The sequence below is a fragment of the Macaca fascicularis genome, chromosome Y (genome assembly GCF_037993035.2).
Source record: "Macaca fascicularis isolate 582-1 chromosome Y, T2T-MFA8v1.1".
NCBI classification, from domain to species: Eukaryota; Metazoa; Chordata; class Mammalia; order Primates; family Cercopithecidae; genus Macaca; species Macaca fascicularis.
The window spans coordinates 1,217,696-1,240,568 of NC_132903.1; the positions used below are offsets into that span (position 1 = coordinate 1,217,696).

The following is a 22,873-nucleotide window of genomic DNA, read 5'->3' on the forward strand; positions in this document are numbered from 1 at the left end:
CAGGAGCTGGGAGAGGCAGGAAGGATCCTCCCCTAGAGCCTCCAGAGGGAACTGGATACACCTGGAGTAGATTGAACTGTGGTCCTCCTGAAAAATCTGTCCATATCCTGATCCCCAGAACCTGTGAATGGGACCTTGTTTTAAAAAGGGGTCTTGGTAGATGTAATTAATAATCTCAAGAGGAGATCATCATGAAGAAGGGTGGACTCCAAGTCCCATGACAGGTGTCCTTCTAAGAGACAGAAGAGGAGACGGAGACACAGACGCAGAGGAGGAGGCCACGTGGAGACGGAGGCAGAGACTGGAGTGATGCGGCCACAAGCCCAGGGACGCCTGGAGGCCCCAGGAGCTGGCAGAGGCAGGAAGGAGCCTCCCCTAGAACGTTCGGACAAAGCGTGGCCCTGAGAGAACTTGACCTCAGACTGCCAGCCTCCAGGACTGTTGATTCAAGCCGAGTGTGTGGGGTTATCGGTGAAAGCAACCTGAGGAGACAGACACAGGTACCTTTGATAGTTTAAAGCCGTCCAGCAGTTCCAGGAGGCGTGTGGGGAACGGGGGCAGGGTCGCCCGAGTCCTGTGGCACTCGGCCTCGGCCGTGGCCTGTCCGGCCGCTCCCACCTCGGCCTTCTCGTCGCGGCTGCCCGTCTCCCTCTGAGCAGGCTCCGAGCCGCCCCCCTCCACATCACTGAGGTCTTCGAAGGTGTCCACGGCCGGGATGGAGTCGTGCTGGACGGGCTGCCGCAGGTCCTCCGGGCGGGGTGGGTAGTAGAGCTCCACCAGCTGCTTGCAGAAGTGGTTCAGTGGGAAGCCCACGACATTCAGAAAGTCCCCGTGCACAGACTCAACCAGCATCCCGCCCAGGGCCTGGATCCCGTAGCCGCCAGCTTTGTCCCTGGGTGGGCAGGGGAAGGTTAAGAGGTGACGACGGGGAGAAAAGTTTCCGGGTCTAAAAATTTCAGGGCAAGGCCGGGCGCAGTGGCTCACTAGCCTGTCATCCCGGCACTTTGGGAGGCCGAGGCGGGTGGATCGCCTGAGGTCAGGAGTTCGAGACCAGCCTGGCCAACATGGTGAAACCCCGTCTACTGAAAATACAAAAATTACTAACACAGTGAAACCCCGTCTCTACTAAAAAATACAAAAAACTAGCCGGGCGAGGTGGCGGGCGCCTGTAGTCCCAGCTACTCGGGAGGCTGAGGCAGGAGAATGGCGTGAACCCGGGAGGCGGAGCTTGCAGTGAGCTGAGATCCGGCCACTGCACTACAGCCCGGGCAGCAGAGCCAGACTCCGTCTCAAAAAAAAAAAAAAAAAAAAAAATTAGCCAGGCGTGGTGGCAGGTGCCTGTAGTCCCAGCTACTCGGGAGGCTGAGGCAGGAGAATCGTTTGAAACTGGAAGGCAGGGGTTGCAGTGAGCCAAGATCGCGCCATTGCACTCCAGCCTGGCTGACACAGCAAGACTCTGTCTCAAAAAAAAAAAAAAAAAAAAAAATTTCATGTGTTAAATGGGATATTTTGACATACGTATACATGTAACATCATTAAATCAAGCCAATTATCCTATCCAGCACCTCATGTACTTATTTTGTGTGTGTGGGGAGAAGACTTGAGATCTAGTGTGCTGGCAATTTTCCAGTAAGACAGTGTTACTGAAAGCCACAGTCACCAGGCTGGAAAAAGCCTTGAAATTCTTCCTCCCGTCTCACTTGATTTTTTTTTTTTTTTTTTTTTAAAGACGGAGTCTCGCTCTGTCGCCCAGGCTGGAGTGCAGTGGTGTGATCTCGGCTCACGGCAACCTCCGCCTCCCGGGTTCAAGCGATTCTCCTGTCTCAGCCTCCAGAGTAGCTGGGATTACAGGCGCCCGCCACCACGCCCGGGTAATTTTTGTATTTTTTGTAGAGATGGGGTTTCGCCATGTTGGCCAGGCTGGTCTCAAACTCCTGACCTCAAGTGATCCACCCGCCTCGGCCTCCCAAAGTGCTGGGATGACAGGCGTGAGCCACCGCACCTGGCCCTGACTTATATCTTGTATTCTTTGACTAAGTGCAACTGTTTTATATTCCATATAAGTAAGATCCTGTGGTATCTTTCTCTGCCTGGCTTATTTCAGTTGACGTAGCATCCTCTAGGTTAAGATACGTATACGTTACGCAGACTCCGTCTCGACAGAAACCAAAAACAAAATCGGGCCTGTGCATTGGTGCGTGTGCCTGTGGTCCTAGCTACTCACGAGGCTGTGGTGGGAGGATTGCTTGAGCCCAGGAGTTCAAGACCAGCCTGGGCAACATAGTGAGACCCCATTGCTACAAAAAATTTTAAAAAATTAGCCAGGCGTGGTGGTGTCCATCTGTAGACCCAGCCACTAGCGGGGCTGAGGTGAGAGGATCATTTTGACTGGAGAGGTTGAGGCTGCAGGGAGCTATGACTTTGCCACTGCACTGCAGCCCAGGTGACAGTGAGACCCTGTCTCAAAAAAATAGATAAAATTATTTATATATATATAAACGTATTTTATACAAATTTATATACATAAGTATATAAATATTTTATATACTTTTATAATATAAAAATATATTTAATATAATTATTTTTAATATAATCATGTTATATTATATATAATTACATATTATGTAATTATATATAATATTTATATATTATAATATTGTATCTTATATATAATTAATATGTATAATTACATATATTTAATATATAATTTATATGTATATAATCACACATAACATATATAGTATTATGTAATTAATATGTATTAATATGTATAGTTACATCTATTCATATTTAATACATATATATTATCCATCATATCATAGATTCATATATAATTCTATATTACATAAATATATATAATTATATTTTATTATAATATATAATAAATTATATATAACTATATATAACAGTCCCTATTATATAAACTATTTTAAGTGTTATATAATCTATAATATAATGTATTGTAACAATATCTATTATAATTATAATGGTGTATAACTACATTACATTAATATTAATTATGACAATCATTACTTAATATTAATTAAAATTAATCATTAAAAATTAACCATTAAATATCAATCGAAATTATGATTTATACTCTATAATAAAATATATTATATGTACATATTACAGTATAATAGAATAGATTACAAATATATAATATATAAACTATTTGCATAACGTATAATTATGTATAATTAATATATGTGTAATACATAAATTATATGTAATTGTAAATATAATTCTATCACATTACGTTATATAATGTATCATTATGTAGACATGATGTGTGATGTAGATGAGTATAACCCATATAAACGCAGATGGTGGATGATGAGTGAAGCCGACGGGTGCCGGCAGACCTCCCACGCTCACCATTCTTTGGCAGGGACAACAGTTAGAATCACCTCTTAGGGTGACTTTGGATCACACCGTTTCTCAGTGTTAGTTGTAGCCAGCATGCTGGGCATAGACCTCTGGGGTCTCCTCCTCCCACGGCATGAACTTCTCTACCCCTGCCCAGGGCCTCCCCCGTCCCCACCGCAGCCCTTGGCTCCCACCCGGCCCCTCTCTGTCCTGGGAGTCTGGTTCTCTGAGCCTCCATGGCTCAGTGTGGTCGTGAAGAAGGAACTGGGAAGGAAAAGTGCTGTCCTGAGTTCTGTGAGCCCCTGGAGCAAATGACCCAACCTGAGCAGGTGCCTGGACGAGCCCCCAGCGAGCAGCGGGTGGCTCAGAAAAGTACAGGTGTGCCCAGGGATAATTGTGCTTCCCAGCCGGGCGGCTCTCCCTCTGCCACACGGCCTCAGGAACAGGGGCCTCCTTCTTTCCCAAAGGCCGAGTGGGACCCCGCGTGTGAGGGTGGCCAGAGGCTTCCACACGTGTCCCCCGTCCTCCCCCCGCCCCCGAGACTCACATGGGCTCCCCGCTGTGGATGTATTCCCAGAGCAGCTCCTCAGACAGCTCCGAGAACTTCACCGTCGTTTCCTCGTAGAATTCCGAGACCCTGGTGTGCAGCTGACGGTCTGCAAGGACAGAGCCCTGGGGGTGAGCCTGGACGCCAGCTTGTCACCTCCGTGCCCTGACAGTGGAAAGGCTGTGGAGGTGTGGACTTGAGTGTAGCGCACAGTTCAGATGTGGATGGTTCATGGGGGAAAGGGGTGCGTCTCAGACAAGAAAAGAGAGAAAGGGGCTGGGCGTGGTGGCTCAGGCCTGTAATCCCAGCCCTTTGGGAGGCTGAGGCAGGTGGATCACCTGAGGCCAGGAGTTCGAGACCAGCCTGGCCAACATGGTGAAACCCCGTCTCTACTAAAAATACAAAAATTAGCTGGCCGTGGTGATGGGCGCCTGTAATCCCAGCTACTGAGGCAGAAGAATCGCTTGAACCTGGGAGGCAGAGGTTGCAGTGAGCTGAGATTGTACCACTGCAGTCCAGCCTGTGGGCAACAGAGCGAGACTCTGTCTCAAAAAAAAAAAGAAAGAGAGACAAAGCACACGTTTTCCTTTCTCCTGCACACTTCCAAATCGGCTGACAACTTTCCCAGGCAGGCCATAAGCACAAACCCCTCTGGGGGTGGGGGTGGGTAACCGTCCCCCTCCCTCCAGCCCAGGGTCCTGAGAATGTCCCGGGTTCTTCTCTCGGCCTCTGGGGGGGACCCCGATCCCCGGGCCACGGTTACCGTTGCTGGAGCAGTGGACAATGGCGACGCCTGTGAACACGCTGTGCTCTTTCCCACTCAACCTGCAAGACACAACCGGTGACCGTGCTGTGAACCGTGAGAGCTACAAAGCGAGTCTCAAACCAGGGAGCCAGCGAGGTGTCCTTGGTCCTGGCTCCGTCCCCAGTCTCTGCTTCCCGATGGTCCTGCCGTGTGGTCTCCAGGGAAACCTTTACGGAGAGGCCAAGGAAGGCGTCACAAATCCCACGAGCCGTGGCCCTGACGGGAGGCCCCAGGCCGGGCAGCCCTCAGCTGGGCCTATGGCGGGCAGGGAGGGGCGCGTCTCTCCCATGTCCTGGGATGGGAGTGAGATGCCAGGCTGTGGGCTCAGGTCCAGGACGCCCAGTGGGAAGGACAGGGCACTGCCAACTTCTCATGGCCCCAACAGTCTGCAGTGGGCGTGAGACACTCTGGGATCGGTGCTGCAGAATCCCAGACAAGGGTGAGCATGGAGGGATGGTGCCTGCCTCCCTGCACAGCTCAGAGAGCACAGCTCACACACAGCTCAGAAAGCAGAGCTCAGACAGCACAGCTCACACAACACAGTTCACACAGCACGGCTCACACACAGCTCACACACACAGCTCACACACACAGCTCACACAGCACAGCTCACACAACACAGCTCACACACACGGCTCACACAGCACAGCTCACACAGCACAGCTCACACACACGGCTCACACACAGCTCAGACAACACAGCTCACACAGCACAGCTCACACACACGGCTCACACAACACAGCTCACACAGCACAGCTCACACAACACAGTTCACACAGCACGGCTCACACACAGCTCACACACACAGCTCACACACATGGCTCACACAGCACAGCTCACACAGCACAGCTCACACACACGGCTCACACACAGCTCAGACAACACAGCTCACACAGCTCACACACACGGCTCACACACACAGCTCACACAGCACAGCTCACACACACAGCTCACACACACAGCTCACACACACGGCTGACACACACAGCTCACACAACACGGCTCACACAGCACGGCTCACACAGCACGGCTCACACACACAGCTCACACACACAGCGCACACAGAGGAGCACAGACAGCACAGCTCCGACGGCAGAGCTGAGACACATCCACCCTGCTCCCCAGGACACCCGGCCGGATATGCCGGCTACTGTGGCCCAGAACCTGAGACAGCTCCGAGGCCGGCACGGTGCTCACCGGGACAGCATCCTGTAGGCGTCCTGCTTGTCCACCGGCTTCTCCAGAATCAGCCCCCCGACCGTCTGCGAGAGGAAGGGAACGCGGGGAGTCGGTCCCCGCCGCCTGAGTCAGGCCCGCGCAAGCCCCACGGGGCCCTTCGCAGAACTCACTCGTTTTACGGAAATGAAGTGGACACGGCCCGAGAGTCACCGTATGAAACAACTACCTGAACGGACCACGTTGCCTTACCGCCACCTGCCTGGTTCCAGAATGTTCTCTTCACCCCAGAAGGAGACCCTGGCCCCACGAAGCTGTCCCGCCCCAGTGCCCCTCCCCAGATCCTCTTTCTTTCACTGTGCGTTTGCCCGTTGTGGACACGGCGTAGTCATGGAATCCTGCAACCTGCGGTCCTCTGTGCCTGCTTTCCGTCACTGGGCGTGATGTCCTCAAGGTCCATTCATGTTCCTTGTTCCTTTCCTTTCCTTCCCTTCCCTTCCCCTTCCCCTTCCCTCCGCTTCCCTTCCCCTCCCCTCCCCTTCCCCTCCCCTCCCCTTCCCCTCCCCTCCCCTCCCCTTCCCTTCCCTTCCTCTTCCCTTCCCCTTCCCCTCCCCTCCCCTCCCCTTCCCCTCCCCTTCCCTCCGCTTCCCCTTCGCTCCCCTTCCTCTTCCCCTTCCCTTCCCCTTCCCTTCCCTTCCCCTTCCCTTCCCTTCCCCTCCCCTCCCCTTCCCCTTCCCCTCCCTCCCCTCCCCTTCCCCTCCCCTTCCCTCCGCTTCCCCTTCGCTCCCCTTCCTCTTCCCCTTCCCTTCCCCTTCCCTTCCCTTCCCCTTCCCTTCCCTTCCCCTCCCCTCCCCTTCCCCTTCCCTTCCTCTTCCCCTTCCCTTCCCCTTCCCTTCCCCTTCCCTTCCCTTCCCCTTCCCTTCCCCTTCCCCTCCCCTCCCCTTCCCTTCCCTTCCTCTTCCCTTCCCCTTCCCCTCCCCTCCCCTCCCCTTCCCTCCGCTTCCCCTTCCCTCCCCTTCCCTTCCCCTTCCCTTCCCCTCCCCTCCCCTTCCCCTTCCTTTCCTCTTCCCCTTCCCTTCCCCTCCCCTTCCCCTTCCCTTCCTCTTCCCCTTCCCTTCCCCTTCCCCTCCCCTCCCCTTCCCCTTCCCTTCCTCTTCCCCTCCCCTCCCCTCCCCTTCCCCTTCCATTCCCTTCCTCTTACCCTTCCCTTCCCCTTCCCTTCCCCTTCCCCTCCCCTCCCCTTCCCCTTCCCTTCCCTTCCTCTTCCCCTTCCCTTCCCCTTCCCTTCCCCTCCCCTCCCCTTCCCTTCCCCTTCCCTTTCCTTCCCCTCCCCTTCCCCTTCCCTTCCTCTTCCCCTTCCCTTCCCCTTCCCTTCCCCTCCCCTCCCCTTCCCTTCCCTTCCCCTTCCCCTCCCCTTCCCTTCCCTTCCTCTTCCCTTTCCCTTCCCCTTCCCCTTCCCTTCCTCTTCCCCTTCCCTTCCCCTTCCCCTCCCCTCCCCTTCCCCTTCCCCTTCCCTTCCCCTTCCTCTCCCCTCCCCTCCCCTTCCCCTTCCCTTCCCCTCCCCTTCCCTTCCCCTCCCCTTCCCTTCCCCTTCCCTTCCCTTCTCCTTCCCCTCCCCTCCCCTTCCCATCCCCTCCCCTCCCCTTCCCTTCCCCTCCCCTCCCCTTCCCCTCCCCTCCCCTTCCCCTTTCCTTCCCATTCCCCTTCCCCTTCCCCTTCCCTTCCCCTTCCCTTCCCCTTCCCTTCCCCTTCCCCTTCCTTTCCCTTCCCTTCCCCTTCCTTTCCCTTCCCTTCCCCTTTCCTTTCCTTTCCTTTCCTTTGAGATGGAGTCTCACTCTTTTGCCCAGGCTGGAGTATAGTGGTGCAGTCTCAGCTCACTGGAACCTCCACCTCCCAGGTTCAAGTGATTCTCCTGCCTCAGCCTCCCAAGTAGCTGGGATTACAGGTGCCCGCCACTACGCCCAGCTAATTTTCTTTTTTTTTAGAGACGGAGTCTCACTCTGTCGCCCAGGCTGGAGTGCAGTGGCCGGATCTCAGCTCACTGCAAGCTCCGCCTCCCGGGTTCCCGCCATTCTCTTGCCTCAGCCTCCCGAGTAGCTGGGACTACAGGCGCCGCCACCACGCCTGGCTAATTTTTAGTATTTTTTGGTAGAGACGGGGTTTCACCAGGTTAGCCAGGATGGTCTTGATCTCCTGACCTCGTGATCCACCCGCCTCGGCCTCCCAAAGTGCTGGGATTACAGGCGTCAGACACCGCGCCCGGCCAGCCTCGTTCCTGTTCATGGCTGCATAGTATTCCACTGTGTGTGGATGGACCGTGTTGTAATTATCCATTTATCCACTGAAAGGCATGTGGGCTGTTCCTGGCTTTTAGCTGTTGTGAATGGTGCTGCTGTGAACATTTATGTAGAAGTTTTTGGTTGAAGACCTGTTTTGAATCCTTTCGGGTACATACTTAAGAGCAGATGTGTTAGTCTGCTCAGGTCACTATAGCAAAGTCCTTTAACCCGGGTGGCTTAAACTACAGAAATTTATCCTCCCACGGTCGTGGAGGCTGGAAGGGCAAGATCCAGGTGTGGGCAGGGCTGGTCCCTCCTGAGGCCTCTCTCCTGGGCTTGGAGACGCCGTCTTCTCCCTGTGTCCTCACAGGGTCGTCCCTCTGTGTGTGTCTGTGTCCTCATCTCCTCCTCTTATGAGATGTCTCAGTCCATTTCAGGCTGCTATCACAGAATACCAGAGACTGGGTGGCTTAGAAACAAAAGACATAGGCCGGGCGCGGTGGCTCACGGCTGTAATCGCAGCACTTTGGGAGGCCGAGGCAGGTGGATCACAAGGTCAGGAGTTTGAGACCATCCTGGCTAACACGGTGAAACCCCGTCTCTACTAAAAATACAAAAATTAGCCGGGTGTGGTGGCAGGTGCCTGTGGTCTCAGCTACCCGGGAGGCTGAGGCAGGAGATTTGCTTGAACCCGGGAGACGGAGGTTGCAGTGAGCCGAGATCCCACCACTGCACTCCAGCCTGGGCAACACAGTGAGACTGTATCTCAAAAAAAAAAATGGGTCTTTGCCGATGTAATTAAGATGCGGTTGGAAAGGATTAGGGTGGACACTTTATGGGTGCTGGTGTTATAAAAAGGGGAAAGTTTCAGCCGGGCGCGGTGGCTCACGCCTGTCATCCCAGCACTTTGGGAGTCCCAGGCAGGCGGATCACTTGAGGTCAGGAGTTTGAGACCAGCCTGGTCATGATGAAACCCGTCTCTACTAAAAATACAAAAATGAGCTGGGCGTGGTGGTGGGCACCTGTAATCCCAGCTACTCGGGAGGCTGAGGCAGGAGAACCGCTTGAACCCGGGAGGCGGAGGTTGCAGTGAGCCGAGATCGCACCACTGCACTCCAGCCTGGGGGACAGAGTGAGATTCTGTCTCAAAAAAAAAAAAAGAAGAATGGGTCTTTGCCGATGTAATTAAGATGCGGTTGGACAGGATTAGGGCGGGCACTTTATGAGAGGTGTCGTCATAAGAAGAGGAAAATGTCGGCCGGGCACGGTGGCTCATGCCTATAATCCCAGCACTCTGGGAGGCCGAGGCGGGTGGATCACCTGAGCTCAGGAGTTCGAGACCAGCCTGGCCAACGTGGTGAAACCCCGTCTCTACTAAATATACAAAAATTAGCCAGGCATGGTGGCAGGTGCCTGTAATCCCAGCTACTCGGGAGGCTGAGGCAGGAGAATCGCTTGAACCCGGGAGGCGGAGGTTGCAGTGAGCTGAGATCACGCCACTGCACTCCAGCCTGGGCGACACAGTGAGACTCCGTCTCAAAACCAGAAAAAGAAGAGGAAAATCTGGACACTGACACCCAGAGGGGAGAAGGCCACATGGAGATGGAGGCACCGATAGGAACCACGGGACCCATGAGCCAAAGGATACAAGGAGCTGCCGGCAGCCACGAGGAGCTGGAGACAGACCAAGACCAACGTCTCCTCAGTACGTCTGGAAGGAACGAATCCTACAGACACCTTGATTTGTGGCTTCTGGCCTCCAGAACTGTGTACCTTCCTGTGCCTTTGTTTGTTTGTTTTTTGGCGGAGTCTTGCTCTTCTCACACAGGCTGCAGAGCAGTGGCGTGATCTCGGCTCACTGCACCCCCGCCTCCCGGATTGAAGTGATTCTCCTGCCTCAGCGTCCCGAGCGGCTGGGACCACAGGCGCCCGCCACCAAGCCCGGTTAATTTTTTTTTGTATTTTTTTAGTAGAGACGGGGTCTCACCGTGTTAGCCAGGATGGTCTCCATCTCCTGACCTCGTGATCCGCCCGTCTCGGCCTCCCAAAGTGCTGGGATGACAGGCGTGATCATTTTTGTGTTTTTGGTAGAGATGGGGCTTTACCATGTTGGCCAGGCTGATCTCGAAGTCCTGACGTCGGGTGATCCGCCCGCCTCGGCCTCCCAAAGTGCTGGGATGACAGGGGCGAGCGACGGCGCCCGGCCCCTTCCTGCGCCTTTAGGCCCCTTATCTGGTGGCGGTTTGTGATGGAAGTTTCCGGAAGCGAGTCCACCCCTTTCCTCCACAGGCCAGGGTGCTCATACCCAGGAGGCGCTGCTGGCCCCTGGCAAAGGACTGCTGTGTTCAAGGGAACCCGGAACGTCCGGAACAGGCAGAGTCACCCAGCACGTGAAAACCAAGTCGGACGTTAGAAAGGAGGGACCCTGGCCGCACTCACCACGATCGTGTCGGCCCCGATGACCACGTCGGGCGTCCGCAGGTCCTTCTGCAAGAAAGCAAGATTCCGGTTTAGTGGTGACATGCCGTGGGTCTCACAGAGGAGTGTCCACCCCGTTGGTACGGGCGTGAAACAGCAGCACAGGGTGCAAAGCCAGGCCCACTTTGGAAGTTCAGGCTGGGGACGCTCCAAGTCATGAGCAAGGACACGAGTGGGTGTCCCAGCTGGTCCCCCTGCAGGGACTGGAACGTGGGTGAGGCCGGGGCCCCAGGGGCTGCAGGATCAGGGGTCCGGCCCTCACAGAGCGTCTCACGGGCACCACGGGAAACACGATGCCTGTTGCGTAAGTTTTTGTTCTTTCAGGTTCTACTTGAGGTTGATCCAGGGGCCCCAAGTTGCCCAGAATTAAGGCCAAAAGACTTTTGACCTGTTCGATGTAATTTCAGAAAAAGGTACTTAGGGCCGGGTGCCGTGGCTCACGCCTGTCATCCCAGCACTTTGGGAGACTGAGGCGGGTGCATCGCCTGAGGTCAGGAGTTCGAGACCAGCCTGGCCAACACGGTGAAACCGCGTCTCTAAGAAAAATACAAATTTATCAGTCGGGCACCTGTAATCTCAGCTACTCAGAGGCTCAGGCAGAAGAATCTCTGGAACCCAGGAAGTGGAGGTTGCAGTGAGCCGAGATCGCACCGCTGCACTCCAGCCTGGGTGACAGAGCAAGACTCCGTCTCCAACAACAACAACAAAAAAGGCAAGAAAGAAAAAGAAAAAGGTACTTAGGGTGATAAAACAAATCCAGGTTGGAAATTCAGCCGCAGAGCAGCCGGCAGTCACAGGACATGTGCGTGCAGCTTTGACCTTCGTCACCCCCAGCCCTGGCCTCCCTAAGCTCTGCACTGCCAAAAGCCACAATCAATATTCCTGTCTTCATAGCACTACTCACAACAGCATTCCCTCTAATGGCTTTCTTCCTTTCCTTTTCCCTCTCCTTCCTTCCTTCCCTCCTTCCTTCCTTTAATGTCTTCCTTCCTTCCCTCCTTCCTTCCTTCCTTCCTTTAATGTCTTCCTTCCTTCCCTTCCTTCCTTCCTTCCATCCTTCCTTCCTTTAATGTCTTTCTCCTTCCTTCCTTTAATGTCTTTCTTCCTTCCTTCCTTTCTTCCTTCCATCCTTCCTTCCTTCCTTTAATGTCTTCCTTCCCTTCTTTCTTTCCTTCCTTTAATGTCTTCCTTCCCTTCCTTCCTTCCTTTAATGTCTTCCTCCCCTCCTTCCTTCCTTCCTTCCTTCCTTTAATGTCTTCCTCCCCTCCTTCCTTCCTTCCTTCCTTCCTTTAATGTCTTCCTCCCCTCCTTCCTTCCTTCCTTCCTTTAATGTCTTCCTCCCCTCCTTCCTTCCTTTAATGTCTTCCTTCCCTTCCTTCCTTCCTTTAATATCTTCCTCCCCTCCTTCCTTCCTTCCTTTAATGTCTTTCTTCCCTTCCTTCCTTCCTTCCTTTAATGTCTTTCTTCCTTCCTTCCCTTCCTTCCTTTCTTTAATGTCTTTCTTCCTTCCTTCCTTCCCTCCCTCCCTCCCTCCCTCCCTCCTTCCTTCCTTCCTTCCCTCCATCCCTCCCTCCCTCCCTCCTTCCTTCCTTTCTTCCTTCCTTCCTTCCCTCCTTCCCTCCTTCCCTCCTTCCTTCCTTTAGAGACAGAGTCTCGCTCTGTCACCCAGGCTGGAGTGCAGTGGCGCCATCTCAGCTCACTACAAGCTCCGCCTCCCGGGTTCCCGCCATTCTCCTGCCTCAGCCTCCCGAGTAGCTGGGACTACAGGCACCTGCCACTACCTACAGGCACCCGCCACCACGCCCAGCCAATTTTTGTATGTGTGTTTTTAGTAGAGACGGGGTTTCACCGTGTTAGCCAGGATGGTCTTGATCTCCTGACCTCGTGATCCGCCCGCCTCGGCCTCACAAAGTGCTGGGATTACAGGTGTGAGCCACCGCACCCGGCCCTCTAATGTATCTCTTATTATTAAGTGCCATGGCGTATTGTATGGTAACACACATCAACGGGGGAGCTACATTTACTCTATATCCTAAATGATAGTATTACATTCTCTGTAACAGCAAGTTACAACATATAGTAATAGCTGCGTTAATTTTATACATTGTGACTCATATATTAATTGGAGTCATACATTATATAACATATAGTAATGGATAAGCTACATGACTTCTCTATCCTAAATGACAGGAGTGTATTAATTATAATAGTGTATTACGGCCGGGCGCGGTGGCTCACACCTGTAATCTCAACACTTTGGGAGGCCGACGCAGGTGGATCACCTGAGGTCAGGAGTTGGAGACCAGCCTGGCCAACATGGTGAAGCTCCACCTCTACTAAAATAATAGTGTATTACATAGTAGCATATAGTAACAGATAAGTGACGTAATTCTAGATGATGATCCAATTATATTAATTGTCATAGTGTATTACATAGTCTCACACAGTAACACATACTAATTCTGTGTATCGCAACACATAGTGATAGATGTTAATTCTATATTGTAACTGATATTACTATATTAATTGCAATATTACATTCATAACATAGTAACAGATAAGCTACATGAATCTTAAATCTTAAATGATAGTAGTATATTAATTATAATTGTATATTGCATTGTAGCATATAGGAACACATAAACTACATAATTCTATATTAGAAATGATGTTACATTAATTGCAATCAGATATTACATAGTGGCACGGTAATAAGCTACATAATTCTATATCATACTATTACAATATATAATACTATTATATTAATTGTAGAATATTACAACACATAGTAATACTGGACATTAATTGTATACCATAAATGATACTATTATATTAATTGCAAGATAATATTATAACACATAGTAATAAACTACATTAATTGTATATCATAAATGATACTATTATATTAATTGCAAGATAAATTATTTTTTATTTTTTGGACACGGAGTCTTGCTCTGTCGCCCAGGCGGGAGTGCAGTGGCATGATCTCGGCTCACTGCAACTTCCATCTCCCGGGTTCATGCAATTCTCCTGCCTCAGCCTGCTGAGTAGCTGGGATTACAGGCGTGCACCACCACGCCCAGATAATTTTTGTATTTTCAGTAGAGATGGGGTTTCACCATGTTGGCCAGACTGGTGTTGAACTCCTGACCTCAGGTGATCCGCCCGCCTTGGCCTCCCAAAGTGTTGGGATTATAGGCGTGAGCCACCGCGCCCGACCATAAGAGATTAGAATACATAGTAATAGATAAGCTACATTAATTGAATATCATACATGATACTATTCATATCAATTGCAAGAGAATATAACACATAGTAATAATCTACATTAATTCTAGATCATAAATGATGCTGATATCAATTGCAAGAGAATATTAAAACATATAGTAATAGATGAGCTACATTAATTCTATATCATAAATGATACTATAATATCAATTGCAAGAGAATATAACACATAGTAATAATCTACATTAATTCTATATCATAAATGATGCTATATCAGTTGCAAGAGAATAACACAGTAACAGATAAGCTACATTAGTTCTATATCATAAATGATACTATGGTATCAACTGCAAGAGAATATAACACATAGTAATAATCTACATTAATTCTGTATCATAAATGATGCTATGATATCAACTGCAAGAGAATATAACACATAGTAATAATCTACATTATTCTAGATCATAAATGATGCTATGATATCAATTGCAAGAAAATATAACACATAGTAATAATCTACATTAATTCTGTATCATAAATGATGCTATGATATCAATTGCAAGAGAATATAACACATAGTAATAATCTACATTAATTCTGTATCATAAATGATGCTATGATATCAATTGCAAGAGAATATTGTAACATAAATAGATAAGCTACATTAATTCTATATCATAAATGATACTATATCAATTGCAAGAGAATAACATAGTAACAGATGAGCTACATTAATTCTATATCATAAATGATGCTATGATATCAATTGCAAGAGCATATAACACATAGTAATAATCTACATTAATTCTAGATCATAAATGATGCTATGATATCAATTGCAAGAGAATATAACACATAGTAATAATCTACATTAATTCTAGATCATAAATGATGCTATGATATCAATTGCAAGAGAATATAACACATAGTAATAATCTACATTAATTCTGTATCATAAATGATGCTATGATATCAATTGCAAGAGAATATAACACATAGTAATAATCTACATTAATTCTGTATCATAAATGATGCTACATCAATTGCAAGAGAATAACATAGTAACAGATAAGCTACATTAATTCTATATCATAAATGATACTATGATATCAATTGCAAGAGAATATAACACATATAGTAATAATCTACATTAATTCTGTATCATAAATGATGCTACATCAATTGCAAGAGAATAACATAGTAACAGATAAGCTACATTAATTCTATATCATAAATGATACTATGATATCAATTGCAAGAGCATATAACACATATAGTAATAATCTACATTAATTCTGTATCATAAATGATGCTACATCAATTGCAAGAGAATAACATAGTAACAGATAAGCTTCATTAATTCTATATCATAAATGATACTATGATATCAATTGCAAGAGAATATAACACATATAGTAATAATCTACATTAATTCTGTATCATAAATGATGCTACATCAATTGCAAGAGAATAACATAGTAACAGATAAGCTACATTAATTCTATATCATAAATGATACTATGATATCAATTGCAAGAGAATATAACACATATAGTAATAATCTACATTAATTCTGTATCATAAATGATGCTACATCAATTGCAAGAGAATAACATAGTAACAGATAAGCTTCATTAATTCTATATCATAAATGATACTATGATATCAATTGCAAGAGAATATAACACATATAGTAATAATCTACATTAATTCTGTATCATAAATGATGCTACATCAATTGCAAGAGAATAACATAGTAACAGATAAGCTACATTAATTCTATATCATAAATGATACTATGATATCAATTGCAAGAGAATATAACACATATAGTAATAATCTACATTAATTCTGTATCATAAATGATGCTACATCAATTGCAAGAGAATAACATAGTAACAGATAAGCTACATTAATTCTATATCATAAATGATACTATGATATCAATTGCAAGAGAACACTATAACATGTAGTAACAGATAAGCTACATTAATTCTGTATCATAAATGATACTATTATCTAAGTAACTATTAGGTTACTTGCAATAGCGCATTACATTGTAACATAGTAATAGCTCAGCTGTGGCACCAACTGTATCTTGTGAATGACACTTATTTGTATCATGGATATTTAGCACCTGCAAATCCCCTCGTCAGAGCAAAGGAATTTTCATGGGGGCAGAAGGGCAGGGGGCTCCTTGCCTGGTGCATCCGGGTGGCCACCTCCAAGGCCTTCTGCTTGGCGGTCTCCATGGCGTACTCGTACGGAGTGGCGAAGGAGGCTTTGTCCAGCTTCTCTTTAAACCTGGAGGGGACCACCTCAAACCTCAGACCCTGCAACAGAAGAAAAAGGGGTCAGGAGGGTCAACGACAGATCCTAAGAAAACGGAACGGAACGTGCAAGATTGGCAGGAGATGTTGGCTACACGCCCCGATCTTCTCCTCCATCCACCGAACCTTCCCTGAGTGTGGCCGGGGAGTCGGAAACTCACCAGAGCTTTCCCTAAGTGTGGTTAGGGGCCTTCAGGGACTGACCGGGGGCCTTCCTGGCTCTCGACGGAAGACATTGGCAAAGGAAGAAGCCAGGAACGAAGAGGCCAGCGGGGAAGGATTGACTCAGGCCCTGAACGCATGAGTCAATGGTGGCAGAGGGTTCCCGGAGCCCTGATGGTTGGGGTAAAACCATCCTGCCCACAGGAAGTTCAGGAAAAATGCCAGCAGTGATGGCTGCGGGAAAGGAAGCAATGATGGCTCTGAGTCAATCCCTGGTACCCAGGAAGAGACAACAGCGTCCCTGGGGAGGCCTGGTCTGAGAGGTAGTGATCCCCGCAGAGACTGTGGGGTCAGGAATGATGGTGGTAAATGCCCCCAGTGGGGGTGCCCCTGGCTGTCACAACCTGCCAGGGCTCAGGTAACTCCGCATCTCCCCCTCTGACAGACAAGCATCGTCATCTTGGACACACACCCCCATGTTGGACACACACCGTCATCTTGGACAGACACCACCATCGTGGACAGACACCCCCATCTGGGACAGACACCGCCATCTTGGACACACACCGCCATCGTGGACACACACCGCCATCGTGGACACACACTGTCATCTTGGACACACACCCCCATGTTGGACACACACCGTCATCTTGGACAGACACCGCCATCGTGGACAGACACCCCCATCTGGGACAGACACCGCCATCTTGGACACACACCGCCATCGTGGACACACACCCCCATCGTGGACACACACCGCCATCGTGGAAACACACCGCCATCGTGGACACACACCGCCATCGTGGACACACACCCCCATCGTGGACAGACACTGCCATCTTGGACACACACGGTCAACTTGGACACATACTGCCATCTTGGATGCATACCGCCATCTTGGACACACACCGCCATCTTGGACATGCACGGCCAACTTGGACACATATCACCATCTTGGACACATACTGCCAACTTGGACACGCACGGCCATCTTGGACACGCACGGCCATCTTGGACACGCACGGCCATCTTGGACACACACCGCCATCTTGGACATGCACGGCCAACTTGGACACATATCACCATCTTGGACACATACTGCCTACTTGGACACGCACGGCCAACTTGGACACACACGGCCATCTTGGACATGCACGGCCATCTTGGACACTTACCACCATCTTGGACAAGTGCCACCATTTTTTTTTTTTTTTTTTTTTTTTTTTTGAGACGGAGTCTCGCTGTGTCGCCCAGGCTGGAGTGCAGTGGCCGGATCTCAGCTCGCCGCAAGCCCCACCTCCCGGGTTTACGCCATTCTCCTGCCTCAGCCTCCCGAGTAGCTGGGACTACAAGCGCCCGCCACCTCGCCCGGCTAGTTTTTTGTATTTTTTAGTAGAGACGGGGTTTCACCATGTTAGCCAGGATGGTCTCGATCTCCTGACCTCGTGATCCGCCCGTCTCGGCCTCCCAAAGTGCTGGGATTACAGGCTTGAGCCACCGCGCCCGGCCTAAGTGCCACCATTTTAAGTTCCCTTGATTAAAAACCGCCTAAAACCAGCCCCAAATCATGAGCCTCATGGCTAATGTCAGCATGACCAGAAACAGTCAAACCCTGAAATAAACCACTGTGACCAGAAACATCCCAAGGCCAAGATAAGCTCCCCTCAGACCAGAGACATTCCAACCCATCAGTCAACTTTGCCTCACACAGAAACATTCCGAGCCCGCCATAGGCTTCCCTTCCTAAACCCTTAAGTACCCTCAGTCTGTAAGAGAACGCTCCCGACCGAACGCCGCCGGAAGCCCCCCTCAGGCTTATTCTCCAAAATAAATCTGTCTTTGACTGTGAAGCTGCTTTTCTTGTTTCATCTTTCTTCAACTCTTACACCCTCCTCAGCCCTCCTCACCTCTTGAAGGCGTACCCAGATCCTGGCCCCAACGCCCATCCTGGTCTTCAGGGCACCAGTCACCAAGCCCTGGACCTGCCCCGCAGACCTCAACCCCAGATCACGTAGACTCCTGCCTTATGCCCCGTCACCCCCCATCATGGAGACCCATGCCTTCTGTAAGGCACCCAGACCATTCTCATCCCCGTCACTAGGCCCAGGCACGTGGGGTCCCCTCTCCCAGGGTACCAGACCTCCTGTCCTTAGTTCCCAAGAGCAGACTCCTGCCCACTGCTCTATCCATAGGCAACCAGTAACTACCCCACCATCACTAATAACTTTTCTGCCATCATCAGTAACTACTCCCCACCACCAGTAACTACCCCCATCACCAGTAACTACCCCCATCACCAGTAACTACCCCATCACCAGTAACTAACCCCCATCACCAGTAACTACCCCCATCAACAGTAACTACCCCCATCACCACCAGTAACTATCCCCATCACCAGTAGCTAACCCCCATCACCAGTAGCTAACCCCCATCACCAGTAGCTAACCCCTATCACCAGTAACTACCCCACATCACCAGTAACTACCCTGCATCACCAGTAACTATCCCTCATCACCAGTAACTGCCCTCCATCACCAGTGAGGGTAGTACCCCCCATCACCAGTAACTACCCCCCATCACCAGTAACTACCCCCCATCACCAGTAACTACCCCCCATCACCAGTAACTACCCCCATCACCAGTAACTACCCCACATCACCAGTAACTACTCCCCATCACCAGTAACTACCCCCCATCACCAGTAACTACCCCCCATCACCAGTAACTACTCCCATCACCAGTAACTATCCCCATCACCAATAACTACCCCCCATCACCAGTAACTACCCCCATCACCAGTAACTATCCCCATCACCAGTAACTACCCCCCATCACCAGTTACTACCCCCCATCACCAGTAACTATCCCCATCACCAGTAACTACCCCCCATCACCAGTAACTACCCCCATCACCAGTAACTACCCCCCATCACCAGTAACTACCCCCATCACCAGTAACTATGCCATATCACCAGTAACTACCCCCATCACCAGTAACTACCCCCATCACCAGTAACTACCCCCATCACCAGTAACTATGCCATATCACCAGTAACTACCCCCATCACCAGTAACTACCCCCCATCACCAGTAACTACCCCCATCACCAGTAACTATGCCATATCACCAGTAACTACCCCCATCACCAGTAACTACTCCCCATCACCAGTAACTACCCCCATCACCAGTAACTACTCCCCACCACCAGTAACTATCCCATATCACCAGTAACTACCCCCATCACCAGTAACTACCCCATATCACCGGTAACTGCCCACCATCACCAGTGAGGGTAGTACCCCCCCATCACCAGTAATACCCCCCATCACCAGTAACTGCCCCCCATCACCAGTAACTACCCCCATCACCAGTAACTATCCCCATCACCAGTAACTACCCCCCATCACCAATAACTACCCCCCATCACCAGTAACTAACCCCCATCACCAGTAACTATATCCCATCACCAGTAACCATCCCCCCATCACCAGTAACCATCCCCCCATCAACAGTAACTATCTCCCATCACCAGTAACTATCCCACATCACCTATAACTATCCCCCATCACCAGTAACTACCCCCATCACCAGTAACTATCCCTTCATCACTAGACCCTCTCCTCCATGTCATTAGGGCTCCAGAGAGAGGCAGACACCCACTGCCTAGGCCCACTACCACCCGCAATAAGATCCCCACGGGGGCACCAGGAAACACTTCCCACACCCCAACGATGAAGCCCAACCTTCAGACACAGGGCTCACTCCATCCCTAGAAGTCCTGGATCACTCACCTCCCCAATCCCCAGGGGCCGCAGGTCACTCCCCTCCCCCATCCCTAGGGAGTCCCGGGTCACTCTCCCTTCCCCCATCCCTAGGGGGTCCTGGGTCACTGTGCCCTCCCCATTCCTAGGGGGTCCTGGGTCACTCTGCTCTCCCTCATCACTAGGGGGGTCCTGGGTTAGTCTCCCCATCCCCATCCCTAGGGGTCCTGGGTCACGCTCCCCTTCCCCATCGCTAGGGGTCCTGGGTCACACTGCCCTCCCCATTCCTAGGGGTCCCAGGTTACTGTCCCCAACCCCATGCCTAGGGCTCCTAGGTCACTCTCCCCTTCCCCATCCCTAGGGGTCCCGGGTTAGTCTCCCCACCACCATCCCTAGGGGTCCTGGGTCACTCTGCCCTTCCCATTCCTAGAGGTCCCAGGTTACTCTCCCCAACCCCATGCCTAGGGGCTCCTAGGTCACTCTCCCCAACCCCATGCCTAGGGGTCCTGGGTCACTCTTCCCAACCCCATCCCTAGGGGGTCCCGGGTTAGTCTCCCCACCACCATCCCTAGGGGTCCTGGGTGACTCTGCCCTCCCCATCTCTAGGGGTCCTGGGTGACTCAGCCCTCCCCATCTCTAGGGGTCCTGGGTGACTCTGCCCTCCCCATCTCTAGGGGTCCTGGGTGACTCTTCCCTCCCCCATTCCTAGGGGTCTTGGGTTACTCTCCCCTCCCCCACCCCTAGGGGCTCCTGGGTGACTCAGCCCTCCCCAACCCAAGGCGTCCCGGGTTACTCTCCCCGTCCCCATCCCTGGGGGTTCTGGGTCAGTCTGCCCTCCCCATTCCTAGGGGTCCGGGATCACTCTCCCCAACCCCATCCCTAGGGGTACTGGGTTACTCCCCTCACCCCCAACCCTGGGGGTCCCGCGTCACTCTGCCCTCCAAATGCCTAGGGGTCCTGGGTTACTCTCCCCCACTCCCCCATCCCTAGGGGTCCCGGGTTACTCTCCCCTCCCACATACCTGGGGGTCCCGGGTCACTCTACCCTCCCCATTCCTAGGGGCCTGGGTTACTCTCCCCTCCCCCGTCCCTAGGGGCTCCTGGGTGACTCAGCCCTCCCCATCCCTAGGGGTCCCGGCTTACTCTCCCCTCCCACATCCCTGGGGGTCCCAGGTCACTCTGTCCTCCCCATTCCTAGGGGCCTGGGTTACTCTCCCCTCCCCCGTCCCTAGGGGCTCCTGGGTGACTCAGCCCTCCCCAACCCTAGGGGTCCCGGGTTACTCTCCGCGTCCCCATCCATGGGGGTCCAGGGTCAGACTGCTCTCCCCACCCCTAGGGGCTCCTGGGTGACTCAGCCCTCCCCATTCCTAGGGGTCCCGGGTTACTCTCCCCGTCCCCATCCATGGGGGTCCAGGGTCAGACTGCTCTCCCCACCCCTAGGGGCTCCTGGGTGACTCAGCCCTCCCCAACCCTAGGGGTCCCGGGTTACTCTCCGCGTCCCCATCCATGGGGGTCCAGGGTCAGACTGCTCTCCCCACCCCTAGGGGCTCCTGGGTGACTCAGCCCTCCCCATTCCTAGGGGTCCCGGGTTACTCTCCCCGTCCCCATCCATGGGGGTCCAGGGTCAGACTGCTCTCCCCACCCCTAGGGGTCCTCGGTCACTCTACCCTCCCCATTCCTAGGGGTCCCGAGTTACTCTCTCCTTCCCCATCCCTAAGGGGTCGCAGGTCACTCCCCACCCCCATCCCTCGGGGGTCCCGGGTTACTCTCCCCTCCCCCATCCCTGGAGCTTCCGGGTCACTCTCCCCAACCGCATCCCTGGGGGTCCCGGGTCACTCTGCCCTCCCCCATCCCTCAGGGTCTCGGGTCACTCTCCCGTCCCTACCCCTCGGGTTCCTGGGTCTCTGGGCCCTCCTGGGTTCAGCCCCTCCGCCCCCTGCCCCCTGCCCCGCCCAGGCCCAGGCCGCACCGCGTTGCTGAGGATCTCCTGACGGCGTGGGGAGGCGCTGGCCAGCACCACGCGCTTGTGCAGCAGCTTCCCGATCACCGGGCACAGCACCATGGCGCCCACGCCGGGAGCCGGGAGTCCGCGGAGCTGAGCCCAGAGCCCGCGGTGAGCGCAGCTGCAAAAAGCGGCGGCAAGAGTCCCGCCTCCGCGAGGCCACGCCCCGCCCGCCTCCGCGAGGCCACGCCCCGGCCTCGCCGTCGTTGCCCTCCCCTTCAGGCCACGCCCACTCCACGCCTCCATTGGCCTCCCCGTGAGGCCACGCCCAGTCCATGCCTTCATTGGCCTCCCCGCGATGCCCCGCCCCGGCCTCGCCGTCGTTGCCCTCCCCTTCAGGCCACGCCCACTCCACGCCTCCATTGGCCTCCCCGTGAGGCCACGCCCAGTCCATGCCTTCATTGGCCTCCCCGCGATGCCCCGCCCCGGCCTCGCCGTCGTTGCCCTCCCCTCAAGGCCACGCCCACTCCACGCCTCCATTGGTCTCCCCGTGAGGCCACGCCCAGGCCACACCCCCGCCCGACTCCCCTCCGGCACCGCCCCGGCCTCGCAGTGAAGCACCGCCCCCAGCTCCGCCTCCCGGGCCCTGTCCCCGCCCCTGGCGCTCGCCCCGCCCCTCCCCGCCCCGCCCGCAGCGCCAAGACTGACAATCCCGCAGGACGCGCCAGCAGCTGGGGGTCCCCCAGGGAGGAAAGGCCGGCGTGGATTCCTGGGGTTCCTTGCAGGCGCGGCGTGGG

General features: G+C 52.1%; 1 protein-coding gene across 7 annotated transcripts in view; it reads right to left on the reverse strand.

The window, feature by feature from the left end:
* The window catches only part of LOC102127776 (probable bifunctional dTTP/UTP pyrophosphatase/methyltransferase protein), a 42,109-nt gene extending 19,872 nt beyond the window's left edge, over positions 1 to 22,237 (reverse strand). For 6 of the 7 annotated variants that reach the window (XR_012430430.1, XR_012430431.1, XR_012430432.1 and 3 more), the window contains exons 1-7: positions 22,104 to 22,237; positions 16,084 to 16,215; positions 10,616 to 10,663; positions 5,919 to 5,983; positions 4,680 to 4,741; positions 3,917 to 4,025; positions 505 to 892 (exon numbers count right to left, since the gene is read on the reverse strand). Coding sequence is in view for 4 of the 7 variants with exons in the window: in XM_074030388.1 (XP_073886489.1) it covers positions 505 to 892; positions 3,917 to 4,025; positions 4,680 to 4,741; positions 5,919 to 5,983; positions 10,616 to 10,663; positions 16,084 to 16,215; positions 22,104 to 22,196 (897 nt within the window). In the remaining 3 variants the exon portion in view is untranslated. Of the gene's footprint in view, positions 1 to 504; positions 893 to 3,916; positions 4,026 to 4,679; positions 4,742 to 5,918; positions 5,984 to 10,163; positions 10,664 to 16,083; positions 16,216 to 22,103 lie in introns of all 7 variants that reach the window. The other variant, XM_074030391.1, reaches the window with a different exon arrangement.
* Between the last annotated feature and the right edge of the window lie 636 nt (positions 22,238 to 22,873).